A 24,423-nucleotide genomic window follows, 5' to 3' on the forward strand; every position below is an offset into this window, starting at 1 on the left:
GATCGTTAGACTGACAAATTGTGAAACCACTGAATGGCTCGTGCTATTTTTTCCCTCTTTACTATGGGCGCATCGCCATGACGTCATCGCCCCAATGTCAACAATGTAGAAATTTAGAGGAGGCGCGTGCTGGAAATGCCACAATCAGCAAAGAGCAAAGCAAGTGCACGCCGTCTCGAATGTAACTCAACATAGACGGAGACTGAACACAGCGTTCCTCCGGCTTCAGAGAGACAACAATAACCCTGCACGCTCCTCCGGCTGCTAGCGAAGCGCGAAGAAAGAGACCATGTGAAGGCGTCTTGCAGAACATCTTCGCGCGGGAACGACTGAAAGTTTAGGTGAGTGTCCAAGCCGCCTGAGGTGCAGCTCGTTACAGTTTATGTGTGTTTTGGTTTGAGCGTCTTGTTGTTTGTGTAAGTTGTTTGTGGTCTTTGTAGAAGAGGCAATGTCTCATCACAGACAGAAAGCTTACGTCAACGTTTCTGGATGTCAGTGCAGCTCCTCTGACTGACTGTACATTTTTAGGTCTGCAGGTTAGTGCTGCATTTAGTCTCTGGTACTGTAGATGGCAGGTACAATTATGGGTTGGACCGGATCCACTCTAAAACAATGGGAAACAGTGATTCAGCAAGACAGTGTTTAATTATGTGTGTTAATTTCTCTGAATCTATTTATCTGTCTTCTAATTAGCAAAGACAATATATATATATATATATATATATATATATATATATATATATATATATATATATATATACAAATCTCAAAATAAATATTTTTGATATATAGCAAAATAAATATTTTTGAAAATGTAATATATTAATAAAAAAAACAATAATAGTATAGTACATATTTAGCTATCATCTTGGACATCAATACACTAAATATAAATTCATAGAAAATAGACTGAAATTTTAGTCAGTGATTTAAAGTGGCTAATGCTGATGTTATAAAAGCGTGAGTTATCTAGAAATGCTCAGGTCTTTAAGGTGTGATGACTTTGGAGGAAGTAAAGCTGGCAAAGATCAACTAACCAAGCCTCTGGCACAGTGAAAACATAAATCAAGAAATAATAGACTTGATTTGTTCCTAAAAGTTTCTTATATTTGGAATTAGTTTCAAAGTAGGGATGTTGAAACATACTTAAAAAAAGAAAAAGAAAAAAGTAGAGGAATTGCAGCACTATGTTCTAATGAAAGAAGAAGTGCGAGAGGGCATTAGTTGGTGGCTTTGTGAATCTTTACAGTCACCCTGCCAAGTTTAGCTTGTTTTTTTGTTTTCTTATTACTATATTTTGAATTGGACCAGTTTAAAAACACTTATGCTACAAAATCTCTTCTGAAATATCATCGTTATCCTCTCTCTGTTATTACTGTTTATGAAACCAGTTGCGTTGCACCACAGACCCAGATTTTTTATGTGTTTTAGATTAATCAGGGAAGGTAAAGATACGGTTAATGGGTGGATGAGGTGTTTGTGGTTTACTTCCTGTGAGATGAGATGTTCAGAGGTCTTTGTGGTGCAGCTTATAGAGAAGCTTATTTCCTGTGCTCATTTCTATAAATATTAATATTGATTATGGATAGAAAATTCACATTTACCTTTTAACTTAAATTTGCTCTTTCTTTAACACTTTTGAACATCTTGCATTACATCTTTATTAAGAGCTGTTACCTTAGTGTGGTAATATCATGGTCTGAATGTGATAATGAGGTTCAACTGCACTGCATACTGATTACAGGTGTTCAGTGCTCTCAGGATCTTTCTAACCATAAAAGATTTGGCTTGGGACTTGGGATTGTGCTTTAGTGTTCATCTTGATTTGATCTCCAAAAAGTGTTTAGCAGGTCAAATCATTGACCTGTGACTAATCAATGCTTCGTCTTCACTGTGGACTGTGCAGAAACATCTCCTTAGTCATGTAACAGTGGTTTGTTCTTCTGATGAAAGCACCTGTTTTGTCAGCAGTTGTGGGTTTGTCACTTATCGCTGGTTGAGAAACAGTTGTTTGTCTTCTGCTCGTGTTTGCAACACAACAGATGTTTCTTCATTGGCTGAAAACTGCTTCTGTAATACAATTGTTTGATGAAGCTAACTGAATTGGTTCTGTCATGAAGTGCTTGAGTCACTATATAATGTTGAGCAGTGGAAGCTGAATTATTTGTCTATGTGAGAGCTACACTAAATATATATCAACATCAGCATATTTTGGAAATTAAATTATTGCTTTAACTTGATTTAACTTCTTTTTAGTGTACCGTTGCTAGGTTTGGTTATTGGCCCAGTTCAAAAAGACTTCCTTCAGTGTCTTTGGAACATTTTAGCGCATTTTGTTCGGTTACTTTGGAAAAAAATATCAACCTTTTTCTCAGTCATAATTTGAGCTATAATTCATGTCTGTAGCATAATGTTCACATTTATGCAAACCTCTAACCCATAATATGAGCATTAATAACAGTGTAGCTTGCTGCAAGCACTAATAAGCCTAAACACTGCCATAGCGTATGTGCGTGTCAATTTTATTCAATCTCTGCACCATCAAATCACTGACTGATGTGTTCAGAGTTTTGTTTTTGCTCATTTAGTTTCAGTTTGGCTGACTGTGGGTATGATTTTTTTTTTTTTTTACCACAATATTGCAAAGCCATTTCTATACCCCCTCTGTTCCCAAAAATATCGTGTTTAAAACTAATAATGAAGTGCCAGGTCATGATATGATGATACAAATGCCTCTAATACCCACAGATGGGCTAAAGTGGGAGAGAAACGGAGCTGGAATTCACTTGGCCACAGCTGTCATTTATTAACTATGTGGACTTGATGAACCCATTGAGTACTGGTTCACTTCCTGTTGGACAGCTAGAGTAGAGTTAGTATGAGACATTGACACAATCCAAGAGAATACAAACACAGCTAATGCGGCCATTAAAAGATTTCCTTAGTGGTGAAGGACATTTTTTTATTTAAATTACACAGGACTGTCTGATGAAGAAAATGTTGCTGTAATAACTGGCCTGAACCACCAAAATGTCACCTTTGACAATAATGTGAAAATACTTTTTTTTTTTTTCATTTACAAATAAATTAGATTTAGTCCTTAATTATATTAGTTATATTTTGTCACAAAAACAATATTTATTCATTCATACATACATTTAAAGTGAGTCTTGGGATGGGGGATGAGAGTAGTTATGTAGAAAAAAACAATCATAATATTTGCTACATTTGTCTTTAAAAATAAAAATAAATGGGAAAAATTTGAATTTAATTGATACAAAATACAGCAGTTTGATCATCTGCAGAATTTAAATATATATATATATATATATTTTTTTTTTAAATGGTATAGTGGAGTTTATAAATATTGAATGGTATAGTGGAGTTTATAAATATTTATATATATTTTATTTATATAGTAGGAGTTACATTTTAGTAGTGTAGGAAGAAGCTGCTAGAATCACGTTTCAAGACTTTGCATTTTTGCATGTTTGACGATAAAAAAAAAATCCCAAGACTGTTCTATATGTTACCATGAGTTTTTTTACGAAATTATGCATATCTCAGCCATTGCAGCTTCAGTCTGCAAACCCAAATGTATAGCCTCAAGATGCATTCACACTGAAGTAGCTTGCACAAATCTCCAGCTACACCCCCATCTCGTATTATTTCTTTGAATATAAAAGTATCATGATGCTTACCGCAGCGGTTTTTGTATTTTACTGGAATCTTCTGCTTTGACGGACAGATGAAAGAGGCGCTGTGACTCTTATCCTGTGTTTGAAGTAGGTCATCAGCTGACTTAGGTAAAAGTAACCCTGCTGAATATGAATGCAGGAAACCAGCTGCGTAGTAAGCAGTAAATGCGTAAGGGTTTCAGTATGACATTTGGGTTACATTTAACCTCTAAACTCTTTGGTCACGCTCTCTATGACATATGCAATTCATGCTGTTATTTCTAGTTTTCATAGTAGTTCAGTTAATGTACAAGATACAGTACTGTGAATTTAGTCACAGCTAAAGCATATTGTTAAAGGAATATTTCACACAAAAATGAAAGTTTGTTGATGTTGTTCTCACCCTTAGGCCATCAAAGATATAGATGAGTTTTCTTCATCAGAACAGATATGGAGAAATTTAGCATCACTTGCTCACCAATAGATCCTCTGCAGTGAATGGGTGCCATCAGAGAGAGTCCAAACAGCTGATAAAAACATCACAATAATAAAGAAATAATCCACATGACTCCAGTCCATCAATTAACATCTTGAGAAGTTAAAACATGCGTCTTTGTAATGAACAATTCTATCATTAAGGCATTTTAACTTTAAACTAGGGCTGTCAGTTTGACATGTTAACTTGATGATGAATTAGTTATGAAAAAAGAATGCGGTTAAAATATTTTAACACTGTTAACGCACTGGACCTTCCCCCAGACCTGTACGTCATCTTATATTTCATACCAGTTGACTGTTGACAAATATGATGCAGGGCAACAACTTGTCTCCATAAATGCGGTTATGCCCTAAAATTCAAGATATTGGGGCAAAAAATGTCTCATATTTATATCACAAGATAAATGACATCACATTAGCAGCAATAGCAGTATCACACGAGTGCTGTATTTGTCACGAATAGCACAAGTGCAAATGTGAATTTATTCAACAGTTCAATAAATAAGAAGTTCATATTGTGCTTTATTTTAAACACACTTGTGTTTTTTTGCTCAGTTTTGCTAATGAAAATATTAAAGCCATAGGCCGACAGCAGAACTGTTGTGCATCTGTGAGCAACACGGGTGTTTAGTTTCTGAATGAATCAGCGTTTTAAACGAATCGAGAGAACTAATGATTCAGAGGCCCATTCATATGAGAGAGCCGTTTACTGAATTCCTGAATGAATTAGCCATTTGAACGAATCCAATCAAGACATTTACCACCACCTGTTGGGAGTTTTAGTTCCTGTTTAAGAGTATCATTTCATTTAATAAAGAAATAATAATAAATAAACATTAAAGGGATAGTTGACAATAAATAAATAGTACCATCATTTACTCACCTTCATGTCATTTCAAACCTGAATGACTTAAATTCTTTTGCGCAACAGAAGACGTTTTTTGAAGACTGTTGGTAACAAAATTTAAGTTTTGGTTTTTCTTCTTTTATGTTCTGTAGTTTATGTTAGACCGTTGTAGCCTAAATGTTTAGGCCTATGTGTAATAACTTTTGTTGAAACATAAAATTTTTCTTTCTAAAGCTACAATTTGTAATGTCTATTTGATACTTTCTCATTTAACACAATAATAACTTTAATCTTTTGTGTGTTTTCTATTGCTTGATCTGTGCATGTTTCTCTCTTGTTCCAGACGAGATGACTTTTTCACTAGTGAAAGCAATATAATGGATAGAAGACTTGTGTTTTAGCCAGAAACAATGGTTTGAATTGGTTTATTTCTAACATGCAGATTTCCTCTTCACAAGACATTTGATGGACTAAAGCGGTGTGGGTTACTTGTGGATTATTGTGTGTTTTTGTCAGCAGTTTGAGCTCTCATTCTGACGGCACCAATTTACTGACGGAACTATTGCTGAGAAACGGATCCTAAATTTCTTCAAATCTGTTCTGAAGAAGAAACAAACTCATCTACTGTACATCTTGGATAGCCTAAGCAGGGAATGCCACTGTATCAAACAATGAACAACCAGGACTGGAACTATCCTTTTCATAATGTGTAATTTGACCACGAATATCCTAGATTTCACTGAATTTTGTTACCTCTTTTGTTGCTATATTTTGCTTTGAATGAGTTCAAAGAGTGGTCCAGTTATACTCTCGCTGCAGACTGAGGGAACATACCTCAGGCAAGATGTGATGTCAGTGGATCAGCTGAAATAAGAGAGGTGTAGACAACTTCCTAGAAAATGAGGTGATAGAAATGAAAGGTCATTCCCAGTGGATTGAAATACCTGTGCTTATTTTAGGAAAGATCTATTGAAATGACAACAGTGAACTTCAGCTCAACTTCAGGGCGGTGATTCTTAATGTCATTGTAATATTGCTTTCCGCAGTTTAAGGAGAATAATTGAATGTGTCAAGTAGGGATATGCCAGTATCAAATTTTGCTGTTGCGATTAATTGATCGTGCTTTTATCACGGTATACGGTATTATCATGGTATTGAAATTCAGTTTTTAAAAAAGTGGTCATAATACAGTATAACAGGTTAAATAACTTTTTTCTTATAACAAAAATAACAACATTTAAATGCAATACAGAAAAATATATAAAGTTTTGCACAGATTAAAGTGCAAAAGACCAATGGGTATCACTTTACAATAATACTTCATTAGTTAATCTTAGTTAATGCATTAACTTTCACAGCAAGCGATAGCTACATTTGCTACAGAAGTTATTAATCTTTATTACAAAATACAAGTCTTAGTTCATGTTAGCTAATTGGCACACCTGCAACTTTCGATTTTAACAACATTATTATTAAATATTGGAATACCTAAGATTAAAGAATGTTCAGAAGAATTTTTCATTGGCAGTTTATGTTAACTAATGAAGCCCTAATGTTAAGTGTGAATTAACAATAAAGAATCAAAACCCATTTCAAACAATATTTAGGGCATGTTGTAGTCCAAATCAAAATGAAAAAAAGGGTTTAAAATAAATAGCCTATTTAGTCTAAATATTTAGGTATTTGGCACTGTGATGAACACCACAGCGAATTTAAAACTCGGCTATTTAAAATTATTTAAATATGTTTTAGAAAGTAGTGCAGCTGCTTTATTTATGGGGTTTCCTGGGTAACAGCTGCATTTTCTGCAGTTTAGCGCCATCTGCTGTCAGAGAGTGAATGTGCTTTCATTCAGCGTGTCTCTCACGTGTTCCTCCATGTGCTTCTCATGCATGCTTGTTTACATCAGAGCGCACACGCTCTTTCAAGGAGCATATAGTGGTGTTGTGCATTTTGACCATGATGGGAATAGAATTTTTAAAATGCATTTCAAATTCTGAATAATTTGTAATATATAATTATTCACGGTATTTAGAAGTGCCCACGTTAACAATATTCATTACCGTGATATGTCGCATTACCAGCACATGTCTAGTGTCAAGAATTGAGACCACAACCAGGACTTTCTCATAAATCAAGGCCTTAATTAATCAAACAGTTTTGCCTAATTAGTCAACAGAATCAGAATAGATTTTTAGGACACCACCTAACATGGTTTGGTGTATCATTCTTGCAAACATTTCTTCCCTGTCAAATTCCATTCATTAGTACAGAAAGAGGTCTTGCCACCAAAATAATAGATGCTTTTTAGCGTTTCTCAACTGTTGGTTGTGCTGACATGCCTTCGTTCATGTCTTAGGTTGTCTTATATAGATAAAAAGTAATAAACTGTCTTCAAATGTGTGTTTATGTTCTTCATCAAATTTGTAAAGCATGATGAAATTATAAGCACGCAAACCTTTTTTTTGCATTCCTTCTTTTTGATGTTTTGCAATCGGTTTGTGAGATCACAGCAGAATTAAATCTTCAAAGCGTTTCAGTGTTTCCTAGTTGATTATGTTAATCATTTCTTCCAAGCTATTTGAGCCTAGAGTACTTGTGTGATATTCATTTGAAATTCATGATATTTTACTGTAGGGAGAAAATCAGGTGCAACCTGCTGGCTGAACCATCAATCACCCTCAGACGGTTACTGCCTCCCATGCTGGCCTCAATTACCATCTGGTTAGGAAGGATGTCCAGGCCTTGGTCATGCTGACATCCCATCTACACTACATGCGAGCAACATGACGTGACAAAACTAGTGTGCTCCAGTTTTAATCAAGCAAGCTGTATAGACCGCACCATATAAAGTCAAACTGCAATGCGCACAAAATGTAGGCAGCTTTGTTGATTATATCGGGAGTGCTCTAGTTTTGTTGTGTTGTCAGGCATTACTCAAGTGCAGATATGTTTTTAAAGGCAATGAGGAAAACAAAAGTTCAGCTGTTTAATCTCTTCACTTCAAAAACTCTTCTATGCTGATGGCAAAAAATGGAGGCAACAGTGTCAATATTGGAATGTATTTTAATGTCTTTTTGTGTATTTTGCTAGTTTGCTAGGGCTGTGTCACAACTTGTGAGTATGGAATTATAAGACAAGATATTTAGTAGTGTTGTCAATTTTAATTTCAATAGCAAAGCAAATTAATGTAATTGCATTAAATCTGCATATGTATCTCCTTCAATAAAATGCTTCAGTTATTAATTTTGCATCATCAGATTGCTTATATTTTTGTGCAAAAACAAAAAATCAACGGTTTATGGTAAGATTAAAATATTTATTTAGAAAAATAATACTTTTTAGAATTAAATGGATCAAAGACAAAATTAAGGTTATAGACATTTGTAATGTCAAACAATATTTTTTGTCAAAATGCTGTTCTTTAATATTAATCCTAAACAAAACTTATCACAGTTTGCACAAAAATATTAAGCAGCACAACTGACTTTAACATTGATAACATAAGAAATGTTTCTTGAGCAACAAATCAACATATACAAATTATTTATGAAGGATCATGTGACACTGAAGGCTGAAAATTCAGCTTTGCATCACAGGAATGAAAACATTTTTAAATATATTCAAATAGAAAACAATTATTTTGTATTGTAATAATAATATGTAATAATATTTCATAATATTTCTGTTTTTACTGTTGATCAAATAAATGCAGCTTTGGTGAGCAAAATACTTATTTTTTATGAAAACATTTGCAAAGACATTTAATCTCAAAGTTAATCTAATGTACCTATGTGGACACCCCTTATTTATGCCAAATTAATGAAATGTACAGTCTCTTGTCAATTTAGTCTAAAATATCCATGATCTATGTTTTTAATGCCTCACCATCTGCTGATTGTATGTACTGCTTGTACTGAAGTATGTTTATCCAGCTCACTGTGAGCTTCTCTGTATATTTATAGCTTGCTTGCTGTGTTTTTGTGTCACGGTTGCCTCTGCCCATATTAAAGACCGTTATGAGTCACTTCTCACTTCAGTCTCTGGGAAACCATGATTCATTCAAGCTCTGTTTCAGCAGGCAGTGCCCAAAATACTCTGGCATGGAGTCACCCCCTATCTTTACACTAGAAAGGCTGCTTAGGAATGCCCTGATTGACTTGAGAAGTGATATTTCAGCTGTTTAGCTAACACCTGATAATAAAATAAACCACTCATTTGTAGAACTGTAATTTATATGAATAAGTGAACTGGCACAATTTACACTGGCATTTTTGTGTCCAATGAGCTAGATGTGAATGCAATCGTGAATGCATTGTGAGATATTTCCCACGGAGTACCAAAAAATAGCTTGCATTTTTCAAAGGGATCCATTCTTTCAAACACCATTTGTTCACATCCTTTATACCAGCTTGTGAATATGACAGTGACCCTCTGAAAGAGAGACAGCTAACCTTATTTTGAGCACAATAGTTCATTGTCGAAACTAATGATGTCATTGTCGAGTTTCCTGCTGGAAAATCCCCCCAAGATGAGCTCTTATCTAAGGTGTGTTGTGTCTTTCTGTCTGGTTGTGTGTGGTTTTCTCTCCTGACCTGCAGGCTAAAAGCACCTGGCAGCACTGGATCACTGCTCCAGTAGCCTGCCAAGTCCTGCAACACAAACCATGAGCTCATCTGCAGATAGCGGTTAGCCTATATATTTTACAAGGATGTGCTCATCAACTGTTCTCACAACCAGAGCATCATGCAGGCAGGCATAGAGTTCATGTGTACTGTAGGTCAGTGACAGAAAGAAATATAATTTTTAATTCAATAAAGGTTTGGTATCTATTTAAGATTCTATTTTAAGTTCTATCTATCTGTTACATTATATATAGATACATAACGATTATTATCTGAAATACAAATGGATATCTGGACTATAGCAGTCTCTATAAATGTCAAGGAAATTCCATTTATTTTCATCTTATTTAGGTTGTTGACTTCTAGTCTCTCCTTATTAGCATGTTAAACCATCTCACTTAAGCTTCTTTTAAAATACAGCATGCTATTATTCTCAGAAAGCTCTTCAGTGGTTGGAACTGAAAGAAGAGCTGCTGTAATCAGGTCAGTATGAAATTAGGCCAGGCTTCTCTTGGTGGTCATAACGGCCATATTACACCCTGAAGTAGGAGGCCTTGAATTGTATGTACTTTTTAATGAATGTCTTGGTGATTGTATTAGAAATGGGGTCATTGCATTTTTGCTGTGTAATCAATTATTTAATGTTTGTCCATGTGGGATCTAATGGACTTCTTTTTTTTTTATGAGCTTAAACTAACTTTAATGGGATAGTTAATTTAACCCAAAAATGATAGAAGTTATTTTTCTTCAGTTGAACATTTCAAGAAAATATTTGAAGAATGTGGGTAACCAAAGTTTCTGGTCCCCATTGACTTCCATAGCATGTTTTCCATTTTTGATGTTCAACAGAAGAAAGAAATTCATACAGCTTTTGAACAGCTTGGTGGTGTATAAATGACAACAGAATTTATAATTTTGTATAAAAAAATAAATATTTTTTTAAATAAAGAATATTAAATTTTCCTTTTCACTAACACTTTCTTTAGAAAATTGGAAATCGAAAAAAAATTGTGCTGAAAAAAATGTATAATGTCTGTTTATGCTAAATTAAGTTTAATTATCCTGATTTATACCTTGTATATCTGTTCAATGCAATTTATCTAATTACAGTTTGTTACTAGAGTGTGTACATGCTTATCGCAGTCTCTTTTCCATCAAAGGAATTATTACTCGTACATATAAAGCCATATTGGTGTTGGCAATGGATTTAGGTCAGGGAATTAAGGGCTTCATAAATTAGCAAGACTGCAGGGTTGGTCAGCATCGTGGACATTTTAACAGATGCTTTCTAATTATATTTCCATTTAGTCCTGGAGGAACAGAAACAGAATAGGCTAGTTCTGTAGTAGGTTTGTTTCCACAGCGACCGAACAGTTAATCCTAGTTTTGCACTTGAATGAGTTTTCAGTGGATCACATTTCTCAGAGTAATTTGTCTTTTGATAACCCAGTTCATTGTACTGCATGTGCAACACTCACAATACACAATGCTTCAAACGACATTGTAATGATGCTCATCTGCATTATGGTCATGGTTGTCTGACATAGTCATGCATCAGTGTTGATGATGAAACATGCTGTAATTCCCTCTGTTTATTTGCATTGCATTTTTCCTTTTCAGAGCAGCTTCTCTGAATGAATTGACATGCTGGTGTTATCTCATTATTGTGGGCAGAGCAAGCGAGTGACAGCTGCTATAAGACATTTTTTTTGTCAGTGTGAGTGGCTCTGTATGTGCTTTATTGGGAGATGTGTTAATGATTCACGAGCTGATGCTGAGATTACCAAAGCCAAGATGCTGAAATGATGTGTGTTTGAGTGAGCAATTGCTATTCAACAGCTCATCTTCACTAGACTGGTTCAAAATAATTGGAATAATCCCCTTACTAGTTCCTCCTTTCAGCTTCTCACTGCCTCTAGGAATGAACATAGTGTGATAATAGAGCAGAAAACACATCTTGTGTTGTAGAAGTATATGTAAGGGATGATGCACGGTGAACTGATCATTGTCGCAAAATAAATCTTGTTCAGGTCTTCTGTCATCCTTAAGGAGTTTGTTATAAAGTCATGACTGGCTGACTGTAAATATTCCCAGTTATCATATAACCGTGGACATTGGTGTTATTGCATTATCTCATTTGTTGATTAACTTCCACTTACAGTCTTATGTGTATTATATCTTGTTTACATTTTTCATTTTCTTGATTTAACTAGGATTCTAACTATCATAAAAAGGTTTATGCTCAACAAGTAACCATCATCAATACTGAAAATTATTTTCAGTAATATATACACTACAGTTATTTTATTATCTTAATTGTGTTAATTTACACTTAGAAAAAAATTCTCCATCCATGTGTCACAATTTAAATGAATTCTATCTATTATTTTAGATATTTAGATAATATATACATTATTTAGCTAATTCTTCCTTTGTTTAAATGTTTTGTCTCATTTATTATTAAAATTTTATCTTTTTATTTTTTTGCTTCTGAAAATGTTTGGTTTCTGACCATCATCAAATGCTATAATCATTAATACTGAAAATTATATACAGTAAAATATAGAAGAATTATGTATACACTATATATATATATTTTTTTGTAAGAAATTCACTTTCAGCAAAGATGCATTAAGTTGATAAAGTGATGCTAATGTCTTTTGCATTATTACTTAGTCTCTACATTTCAAAATTTCCCATAAATCGGTTTCCCTTAATTATGTTTGGATCATTTTTTTTTATTTTCAAGCATTGGAGAGGTTATTATCATCTTCAAAATGGGAACGGCAGGAATAGTGCAACAGAGGCTACCACTATTGCAACCTGGTCTTGCAAAATAGGCTCATATTCGTTTGCCATTATATGGCCATGCAGAGCCATCATTAGACTCCTTTGAGATGGCTACCCATACTATTATACAATCTCACATTTTTTTACAGTTGGCAACACATTTTTTTGCTTTTTTTATGTAGCAACTGCCATGTAAAGTACTCACCTGACGGTATATGAGCTTAAGCGTGCTTATTTGATTTACTATTTATTCTTTGAGACCATTACCCATAATATTGTCTGCTAAAACTTTTGCTGTTTATGTGCGACTACAGTCTCTTGGAAGCTCTACTAGTGTCGCTTCGAAAATTCACATATCAAAGTCCTAATTATCAGCCCACTTTTGAAACTGATACATGCTGCTAATTGGCCATCGGCTCAATTTGAGACATCTGTGCGATTCGCATCACCAATTTTGCAATTGTCCATTATTGCTTTTGAAGAATTGCCATTGAGATGAATAGCATACCCCCCCCCCCCTTTAAGCTAGCTTTCTATCACATATGCAATAAATATTTTTTGAAACCTGAATAATGTACAGCAGTCATGTCACTTTCGTCCACAGGCTCTGAGCAAGGAATGTCTACGGAGGAGAAGCCTGAAGCTCCCATGTATGTCTATGAGTCGACAGTGCATTGTGCCAACATCCTCCTGTGCCTGAATGAACAGCGGAAGCAGGACGTCCTGTGTGATGTGACAGTGCTGGTGGAGGGGAGTGAGATCCGTGCCCACAGGGCAGTGCTGGCAGCTTGTAGCCAGTATTTCTCCCTGCTGCTCAGGGGCCAGACGGAAAATGAGCCGGTTATCAACCTGCCACAGAAGGTGAGTGTCCTCATTTGGCAGGGGTACAGATTCAGCATACATTAACAGCCTGCAAGGATGCACCTGAATGACCTGCACTGAAAACCTCACAAAAATCCCAGCTGTTCATATGAGATCTCTGAAAATGCATCTAATGCATATAAACACCCTTATTTTCATTTCTTTGTTTCATTTTATTTTTTCAGTTTTAGGACTATTATTTCCTTTTTAATAAGCAAATTAATCAAAAGACTTGTAGCAGATAACCTTACCAGTCTGAAAGATTAAACGACATAATTTCAAGTGTTTTTGAAATATTTTTATTGCATTTAGAGTGAATGTAGAGTGATGAAAAACAAAATTCAAGTCATGGAAATGAGTATCATCTGAAAATGTCTTGAAATTGAATATACACTACTGTTCAAAAGTTTGGTGTTTGTCAAGAAATGGATACTTTCATTCAGCAAGGAAACATTCAACTGCTCAAAAAAGAGTGTACATGCATTAAAATACATTAAAACATGTATCCCAGTGTCCACAAAATATTAAGCAGTTTATGTTATAAATATTAAAATGTTTTAACATAAATAAAAGGAAGAAATTATATAAAGATAAGATTGTTTTGAAATAAATAATACATTTTATTTTGTTTAGGAAGGGCACATTAAATTGATCAAAAGTGATGTTAAGGACATGTTAACAAACAAATCTATTGTAAATAAATACAGTTTTTCTTCTTTTTTTTCTGTTCATCAAAGGATCTGGTATATTTCCTCAACCAGTGCACAACTTAATGATAATAAATGTTTCTTTAGCACCAAAACAGCATATTAGAATGATTTCTAGAAGATCATGTGACACCGAAGACTGGAGTAATGGCTGATGAATTTAACATTTTTAATAATGTTTCAATAATATTTCTGTTATGTGTAGTGGTGGGTGGTTTGACCAAAAATCTGCATCACAGTTTTGTTTTGTTTTTTCTGACTGTGCTTTTATATGAATCAGAATACATGAAATTGGATTGTGTAATAATTTCGGGCTGAATGAGAGCTTGAGAACATACTGTGAATGTGAAACAAAAATAATTTGAGGCCACTGGCAATCTTTGCAGACCAAACCAGTTTACAGTTTGAACTGGTATATCAACCAGCAATATAGTTATGTGTTGCAATCTATTGCTGTTTTACTGTATTTTTGATCAAAATCTCAGTTCATCATCTGCAGCTTTGAGTTGGTATAATTGCTTATGTTGTTTACCAGAAGTGTTACCAAAGTTCCCTCTCAGAACTTCACTGTGCTTGAGGAAGTATGATTAATTCATGGCTGATTCTCTATGTTGTAATACTTTAGGTGCTTTGCGATCTCAAAGCTCAAAGTTATATTACAATATCCCAGATATGTCAGAAGGCCCCCATTTGCCTCTGCTTATATATTAATTATCATTCATCTTCAAAACGCTTAATGTCAAATTGTATTCTGGAGTGACCGGGAAATTGGCTTCATATCTCATTCTCTCTTCAGAGCCTTGCTGTACTGCTTCCCTCTTGCTTTATAGTGTGGAGTCTCTGCTTTCTGCTTTGTGTTAGTGTGTGTGTACATGCGTCCCTGCCTGCTGCCCTCATTAGGATTGCTGGTTATAACATTAAAGGAGTCTCATATGGCGCTTGGCTTCCATAAAGACATGCTTCTGCAGGCGGCAGCTGCTGATGCCAGCTGAAAATAGATCCACAGAATGCTCAGCATTTCCCCCCCCTAGCTCTTCTATTTATTTGCAGCTCTGGGAGGACTGACTGAATGTCTGGGGGAGCTGTATTTTCAGCAGGATGACTTTCTAATTTAAAGGTGATGTTCTTGATGTGGTTGCGCTGCCCCGAGCATTCATGGATATCTGCGAGAACGAGTGATTGAAAGTGATGAGAAGGGTGTTTTATTTTTGTTCTTGACACTATGCAGTTCACTTCATTTTATTACTTGACGTAAAGCTTTTGAGACATTGAATAGGAAGCTCAGATACTTTGTAGCATAGATGCAGTTTTTTTATAGCATGATTTATAAAATGTGTTTTGAGGATCAGCTGATTATTCTCAGTCATTTGTGGTCAAGGTTTCCACAAAAATATTAACCAGAACAAATGTTATTTTGAGCGCCAAATCAACATATTAGAATGATTTCTGAAGGATCATGTGAGACTAAAGACTGGAGTAAAGGCAACTGAAAATTAAGCTTGGCTATCACTGGAATGAATTGCCTTTTAGAACATTTTTTTGCCTTTATTTGGACAGGACAACATAGAGTAGACAGGAAAGCATTGGGTGGAGAGAGAGGATAGCGGGATCAGCAAAGGACCACAAAATTTTTTTTAAAACTCAGGTCGCCGCACTTAACATGAGGCTATTGGCACTGACTTTTTTAATTCAACTAAAGAAGGTAGAAAATGTATGGAAATGATGGCAGGAAACCTTGAGTAACAATATAAGTGGTTTTTGGGGAAACAAATAAAATATCACAAAAGTGCCACTTTAATTTGATTAAATTGCCACTAATGACCCTGAAATATCAGCTTGTTTTGTTTTCTTTTTATAGATCACGGAGAAAGGGTTTACCCCACTGTTGCAGTTTGCTTACACAGCCAAGCTGCTGCTCAACAGGGACAACATCCAGGATGTCATGTGTTGTGCCGAATTCCTGGGAATGCACAACCTTGAAGACTCCTGCTTCCACTTCCTACAGGCCCAGATGAAAAGTGAGGCTGATGGCATGCAGACCAGCCAGAATCCACCATCACCTCAGACTCTGGTTCAAAACCATTATGATAATGGATTAGAGGATGCAAATGTGCAGCCAAATGACTCCAAACCACCACTGCCTGGATCAAGGCTGCACCCTGAAACTGAGAAATTAAAAGTCACCAACAACCTGCATCAATCAGACCAACCTCCAACTTTCGACATCCCTCGTTATCCCAAATATAGAAAGTACCATCAGGTTCTTGTTGAGCACAACGCAACCACCTCCTCTCACAGCAGTACCTCAAGCTTACACGGCTCCCTGCAGGATACCATCACCAGCAGCGATGCCCAGGGCCTTAATCTTTCCAAGGTTAAAGCAGAACCAGCAAGTGGGGAAGACTGTGTGCCACTAGACTTGTCAGAGTTTGAGCAGGACGGTCTGGTTGGGGGTAAAGGGAGTGAGATGGAAATGGAGTTTGAAGGAAGACAACTTAGTTCAACGCCCATCGAATTGCCTGTGAGCAAGCGATCACCAGTGTGCCTGCGCTCCCTTGTTAAAAACGAAGTCACATCTTCGGATCATTGTCTTACGGCTGATCTGCAACTCACCAGCAGAACCTCTCCCATTCGAGAACCACAAGTTGCTCCAAATTACTTCCAAAAAGACTATCAGGCCTTCGTCGGGGGACTTGGAGTGACAGCCTCAAAGAAGGCTGAGAAATTAACCGATGACATGTCACTCAAGTCACTTTCCTTTGAGAGAATCAGTTCCCAAGAATCTGAACGTGAGAGTGACAGAAGAAGTGTCATCTTCTCCTCTCAAGCCCCTTACCATCTGGCAGCACCCGCACACTCTTATCCGGGTGAGAGCTGTTTGGGCCAGGAGACCCCGGATGACTTATGGGCAGGTTCCAGCCAGTCGTTCCCCTGCTCCCAAGCACTGTCCCCAACTTCTGTCTCTCAAGAGCCAGCATTGGCCTACCGCCGCCGGCCAAAGAGCAGCTGTCCGGTGCCCATTAAAATGTGTCCGCGTTCGTCTCGTGCCGAGAGCCACATCAGAACCTCCAGCTCTTGCTCTTCCTACTCCTATGCTGAGGATGGCAGTGGAGGATCTCCTTCCAGCCTGCCCCAGTTTGAGCTCTCTACCTCTCCTTGTTCAACCATGGCACGATGCCTGGCCCTTGAACACCAGGAGCATAGCATGTCAGGGCCACCAAAGATCAAGTGCGAAAAGTCATACGACACCAATTCCAGTGACGAATCTGGATCTTTTTCAGATGGAGATAGCGAATCTTTTCCCATCAAAGAGCACACTCAAGAGGTTGGTATATGTTTGGAAATATTAGTTGTGGTCCATGTTTGGAAATATTAGTTGCATTAATATTTGGGATGCAGAAGGTTGCACACTACACAAAAAGTTGATATTAACACTTGCAGTGTTACATGATTAATCAAAGCAAAGCTGAAATCAAGATGGCTATCATAAAACAATGGCTTTGATTTAATTACATAGATATGTATGTCAGTGCTGCATGTTTCAGAGTGTAGCATGGCCCTGTGTTCATTTACATGTGATTAGTTCATGATCCAGTGTTTTCAGCAGCTGCATTTGGTCGCTTAAATGTGCATTTGGCAACCTCTGCGTGCCAACCATCTTCCCAGACTTGAAGAATAACTCTCATTTAATAATAAATAATAACTTGTGTTTTCTTTACCCGAACATCAAAGCCCAGTGGTTTGAATTATTTAAAATTAAGTGCAAAATTATTATTAGTATTGTAATTTAACAGTTGTACTGTAGAATGAAATTATATTTTTCCTCAATACTATTTTGTTTGTCATTAAAATATTACAATACTAATAAGTACCGTATTTTTCGGACAATAAGATTAATTTGCAATTTAATTGTAATTGTATTATTTATTATTATAGTTGTATAGATATATAATCACAGACTTTTTGCCAAATTGTGCATCCTTTCAGACAAGCACAGCAACCCTGAAGCTTTTTTCAAAAAATGCAGACTTTATATAGCAGTCACAATTTTTATCAGTCACTTCTATCAAATCTCTTCTTATTTAATATTATTATAATTATTATTATTATTTGTTACCCCAAACTGTCCGGCCCTTTGCAGTGGTTGGCACACATTTTGTCGACATTTGAGCTTTTCATAGGCACAAGTTCAAATCCAATCTTGATCCCATTAAAAAGCCAATTCCCCATAAATAATTATGAAAAATATTATCATTACAAAACATTCCCACATTTGATTCCCGAGCTTCTGAGATTGAGAATCAAGCTGCAGTAACTTGGCAAACACTGGAGGGTTGCCATGGCAATAAGCTCTGAGCCGTCCTTCTTCCTAAGGTCCCAATGACATAATTGTTCCTCCTCTTGACAACACTGACACATTGCCTGTTCAAAAATCTGTGTATGATAATTTTCTGTCTCATTAAGTCATTAGATTTTTTTTTTTTTGATAACCCAATTGAGTTGTTGATGTCAGTATACAAATGACTACAAAGTTATTGTTTTTTTTGTGAGATTCTTACAATGTTTTGAAGGCAGATCCATAAAAGCCAGATATTTCACAGCAGCATTATGAAAATGATAGCTTTAGATTCTGCAGTCTGATTGGATGAGTTGTAGCTGTTGTAAAATAGCTGATATACGCACACCTGTGATCGAACATTAGTTCATCACTGTTGATGTATCAAGTTGCTGCATTGCCTGATGACTGTAAACATTATACTTAGCCTTATGTACTGCAGAATTACTTTTTAGTTTTTTATTCGTCTCTTTTTGTTTGTTTTCTTAAAATACATAAAACAAGATAAACTTTTTAACAATAAGATATTAATGCTATGTTTCAGCTTGTATAAATGTATATTTTGTCTTACTGCAGTGGCACATTTTTTAAATTTGCTTTTAACTTGTTTGTACTTGAAAATGGAAACCAAACATCTACAAGTAGGATTATATGTACTATATACATTCTCTGAAAACAACTTTTAATATCTTATGGAGTATTTCTTCTTAAACCAAAGTTCATAGTTCACCCCAATATGAAAATTCTGTCACCCTCATATTGTTACAAACCTGTATGGATTTCTTTCTTCCAAAATGTTTATGGTCTCCATTGACATCAATAGAATAGAAAGTTCCATAAGAGGGAACAAAATATTGTAGTATTTTGGGAAAATTCTGATACTATGGAAACTCATACAGGTTTGGAATAACATGAGGATAAGTAAATCATGACCATTTTCATTTTTGGATGGACTATCTGTTCCGTACATTGAACTAATTTCAGGTATTTTAGATATTAACTGGAACACAGTATTTGTTTTGCAGTTTAAACCGTATTATTTATTGGAAGAATTGTTTGCTTGTCAGTATCAATAAATGTTTACCATTTCATGATCATGTGATGATGGCAAAAAAGGAACCATGGTATTTAAATTAGATGTCTAAGAAAACAATAGTACATGTGCAAAGCACCATGGCAATGCCATGCAATTTTATCTGTCACAAAGTTAAGAAAAATAAATGGTTATGAAAAAAAAGCTAAATTTGAACCAAATATAGTGTAGAAATCTCTTCAGAAACAATCTTTCTATAGCCGTCTTTATTTTGCCCTTCACTCTGCCTGAGTTTAAAGCTCCCAGCTGCAGGTCCCCAGACAGAAGTGGGACAGCGGCCCCCAGGCTCCCATCTGAGGATGGGCCGCTTCACCTCACTGGCTAACAGATGAGCCCTACTTCACAGTATGAGTGCCTTCTCCCAGAAACAACCTGACTTCAGAAAGAAGGAGAGGAGAAAACGTGCCTGTGCTGCTGGAAGCCTAATCTGTCATTCTAGCCTTATTACAGAGCTCTCTGTAGTAGAGCGGTTAAATATGGACCTCCATTTTACACAGACTGAGCAGTGGCACAAGGTCACAGCAGAGAGAGGGAGTATTCGTCATGGTGATCACTATGACCAACTCCCTCAGCAGAGTTAAGTCAGGTTTCATCTTTGTCTTTGCATGGAAATGAGAATCCAGTGGCTATTAACAGAATTTGTAACTGAACCATAATGTGCCTGTGCTCATCTTCATTTGCATGACATGCTTGAGCTGTGCTATGATTAGTCGAACAATATAAAGACAGTAAACTGAAGCTTTTTGCTGTAGCTTATTACAAGTATATACCAACCCACCTTTAAATCCCAAAATCGACATTTACAGTGGTTTTAAGTAATCATACCATATAGAATTTTATGGAATCTGTGTCAATCTTAAACTGTGTAAGATGAAACGTTTCGACAGAATGACTGATCTGATACTGCATAATTTTAGCATTGCATAGCATTTATGTGGAAGATCTATCTATCTATCTATCTATCTATCTATCTATCTATCTATCTATCTATCTATCTATCTCTCTATCTATCTCTCTATCTATCTATCTCTCTATCTATCTATCTCTCTATCTATCTATCTCTCTATCTATCTATCTATCTTCTCTAACTACTGTGTGTGTGTGTGTGTGTGTGTGTGTGTGTGTGTTTGTGTGTATTTGTGTGATTTATGCATATATTATATATTACAAAAAAAAAATCTTGGTCTTTTACTGAAAATTAAGTTTATTTATTGTTTTATATTGGATGAGTTTCTGCAGTTTAGTTTTTCCTAGTTTAAGCCTGAATGCAAATAAATAAAACATTTCATACAAGTTAGATTGCAGTGTCATCTAGTGGTGAAGTTCCATATTTTCTGCGAAGGTTGTGTGAAATTTGCAGAATATATACATATATAATTGTTGTTTGTTAATATTACGTTTCTTCCTGTATATGAAGTTACATGCTGCTGCAGTAAAGCATCTTAACTCTAATGTGCTGTCAACTTGCAGGTGAAACTGCCTTTCTCAATAGACCAGATCACAGAGCTTCCACGCAATGACTTTCAGCTGATGATAAAGATGTATACGCTGACCTCAGATCAGCTAGAATTCATCCACAGCATGAGACGCCGCAGTAAAAACCGCATCGCAGCTCAGCGCTGCAGGAAAAGAAAGCTGGACTGCATCCAGAACCTGGAGCATGAGATTCACAAACTGGTAGGCAACACCAACAACATCAGAACGGTTGCTTGCTCGCTTCACAAGAATCTACATTTATTCCATGTGTTTCTCCTCTGCTAGGTCTGTGAGAGACAGAAGCTCCTAACCGAACGCAGCCAGCTGAAGATCTGCATGGGGGAGCTGTGGGAAAACTTCTCCTTTTTGTCTCAGGAGGTCTGTAGGGAAGAACAGCGGAGTCCAGGACAGTCTCAATCTCTGTATAATCTACACCCAGACCCAGTTTCACCCGGTCCAGACCTTCGAATCTCTCCCAATCCCACCAGTATAGATGTCACTCTCACCTCACACAACAGCGTGGTGTCGTCCACAGGCTCAAATGACTGCCAGGCCATAGTCGAACCACCACACTCACATCTCAGAGTGGACAGAGAGGCTGTGCCACCCCAAGACACTGTCACCTCTGAGAGGTCAGAACCTTCCCACGTGGGCAGCTCAAGTGTGACGACTGATTTCTGCCTGGAAATGACCGAGAAGTGCACGACAGAAGAGCTGCCTGAGAGAAACTGAGTCCGGTAAACTGCATTCATATCTTTTATCATGACAATTGGTCCTGTGTTACGTTTTTTTGCCAGTGTTAAGTTTAGTTTGTCACTGCTTTAGGGGACTGTTTTGTTGTTTCGTCCATGGTGCATCACCTGATGTGTTTTTGTTTGTGTGTGCATATGGATTTGTTCTCATACATGCTTTATAGGATGCTAAAGTCATTTAGTTTTGAACATTACTTTTTAGTTTTTTTCATATTCATTATATGGTATCTGGTTCTCAGATTTATCTCAGGAATTGCATTTTTTATTAAATCTTTTGGTAACTTTAAATCAGTCAGCATATGCAAATGTGATATTGAGTGGTGGAAGTGTTTTGTATCTATTGTGCATTTAAGCATTCCTTACAAAATTTAATAACGGAGGAACTAAACAGCTGCTCACCTGAATTTGCAAGAAGCCAAGCAATCTGGTTGTCAACATGGAAAAATCGACATCTGATCTCTTTCTGGAATAGTACAATGGAGAGCTCTTCTACAAAATGGATGATGAAGCAATGATGATGAGCTGCCTGAATGGTCCCTCAAACATTTTGTGATGAAGCATCATTTGTTATGGAAGCAATTTTTTTTGTTGTTTTTTTGAAGCTCGCTTTTCTAGACTGTTAAAATGATTGATCAGGGATGTCTGTTGTATATAAAACTCTCCAAGCAAACTTTAGTAAATTAAATTATTCTGACTTGGTTCATTTTGGCAGCTCACACTTAGATATCTTAGATCTGATTTGATTTCTTCAGGGCGTTACGCACATAAGAGTTTTACTGGGGTCAGAAATCAAATCAAATGTTGAAAAAAAAAATTTTCGGTGGGGGGGTTGCAGAGGGGGTTTTATTGTAAAAATGTTTTGTATACTCCCACAGTCCACTCTGGTCCTAATATTTTCACTTTAAAGTTCTCAATTCACTCCCTCAATCAGTTTGGTGTAATTTTCACTAGTCTTATAACACTTTTACATTTGTGCTTTAATAGCATGGTGAAAATTCAAGCCTTAAGGTAAAAACAGTTGGAAAAGCTTAATGCTGCATTTCTATTTTTGTTTCTAACGTTGTTGCTTTAAGCTACCGCGTGTAGGAGCCACTCGTATCTGCACTGACACTGTAATTAAGTTCAAAGATGAGATGGGTTATGTGTTTTAATGTTAATAAATTTAGTCTGTTTACTTTAAATTATTGTGGACTGCATGACTTTAATAAAATGTAAGACTTGATTAAGCTTCATGTTTAATATTTTGTTTTACCAAAAGTTGAACAAATTGGGAAAAATCAATCAAAAAATCTCATATAGTCATGTAGGTTAATTTGTGTCCCATAAAAGATGACTCTCATAAAATTGACTGTCAAGACTTCAAATATGTCCTCATGATGTTTACAAATTTCCAGAGTAGATTATTCAGAATTCTGTTCATATTCAGAGTTTTTATACTCATGAGCTTTGACTAGAGATTTGGATAAATCAGGCATCATGCCATTGTTATATGATGCACCACAGTTGTGATATGAATATTGTTATAAGGGCAAATATGAATATTGGTTATTAGTTTACATGTAGTAGGGAGAGTTTTGACATTCGCGGATCTACCTGTAAAATCGATATACCTCTCATCTCGAACAAGGTCTGTAGCAGAACTGGTTTACAACCTTTTTAAAAAACGTTTTACAATAGTTTCTTTTATGTAGATTTTGTATGTATTGTACATATTCTGTTTATAGGTATTTGTGGGATTATTTGCAAACGATTGTTTTGCTTTCTTTTGTTAATCAAATCTTGAAAAGTTGTGACCTCCGTGTTTATAATCTGTATTTGTTACATTTCTTGAATGTGTCCACGTTAGATTTGTCTACTAGGATGTTAAATAAATTGCCAAGCATGTTTTATGCAGATTGAACGTGTTTTGCATCATTTGCTCCGAGGAGTTTAAAATTTGCATGAACCATATTCACCCTGAATTCAAACACAAACAATGTTGGAAATAAGAAAACTTTTATTTTCTTCATAATTTGACGTAAGTGTCCATCAGCTTGCATCACATTTTATGGATGTAAGCTAAATGATTTAAAAATGTTCTTTTTGCCAGCCGTCTGAAGGTCTGAAGCTTTTCGAAATATGCACAGATGTCTTTTGGCTTCCATAATTAGACATGGAAAAAATGTATACTGTGCTTTACTGGTAAATTAAGGTGCTCACAATAAAAAAAAATGAACCGTACAAAACAGCACTACTTGTACCGCAATGAAATCGCGTTAGACCAGTGCTTTCCAAGCCGAGTAGATCAGAGTGGAAACCCTTTGTCACTGATATCTCCATTCATTTCTGCTCATGAACGGCCTGTTACATTCCTGTTGTCCTTCAGTCTTTCTTACTTTCACTTTTTCATGATGGAAGAGATATCCAAGAATACGCTCTGTAAGGAAGATATTTTTCATATCAGTTTACAAATTAGGCACACATATGAAATATAATTATATTAATTATCAACATCCATCAATATTGACTACTCATAATGTTAACATAAAATATATATGTAAATAAAAACATAGAAAATGTTATTACTGATTATTTATATATTATTACAGATCATTGATTGTTTTTCCAATTTATTATAATCAACAATCTATGATTATTTATATATTATTACAGATCATTGATTGTTTTTCCAATTTATTATAATCAATAATCAATGATTATTTATATATTATTACAGATCATTGATTGTTTTTCCAATTTATTATAATCAATAATCAATGAT

The 24,423-nt window shown here is 35.8% G+C and overlaps 1 protein-coding gene across 2 annotated transcripts; it reads left to right on the plus strand.

The window, feature by feature from the left end:
- Positions 1-23,557, plus strand: bach2a (BTB and CNC homology 1, basic leucine zipper transcription factor 2a). Of its 2 annotated transcripts, none has more exons than XM_059520069.1 (5): positions 1-341; positions 13,021-13,298; positions 15,864-17,330; positions 20,905-21,111; positions 21,196-23,557. In XM_059520069.1, exons 2-5 carry the CDS (start codon positions 13,023-13,025, stop codon positions 21,640-21,642), a joined length of 2,397 nt encoding a protein of 798 aa, XP_059376052.1. In that variant the 5' UTR covers positions 1-341; positions 13,021-13,022; the 3' UTR covers positions 21,643-23,557. The 2 variants fall into 2 exon arrangements, with proteins under 2 accessions (XP_059376052.1, XP_059376053.1); XM_059520070.1 differs by having other exon boundaries at positions 3-341; positions 13,042-13,298.
- The last annotated feature ends 866 nt before the right edge of the window (positions 23,558-24,423 follow it).

This window comes from Carassius carassius, chromosome 32, assembly GCF_963082965.1.
Source record: "Carassius carassius chromosome 32, fCarCar2.1, whole genome shotgun sequence".
Lineage (NCBI taxonomy): Eukaryota > Metazoa > Chordata > Actinopteri > Cypriniformes > Cyprinidae > Carassius > Carassius carassius.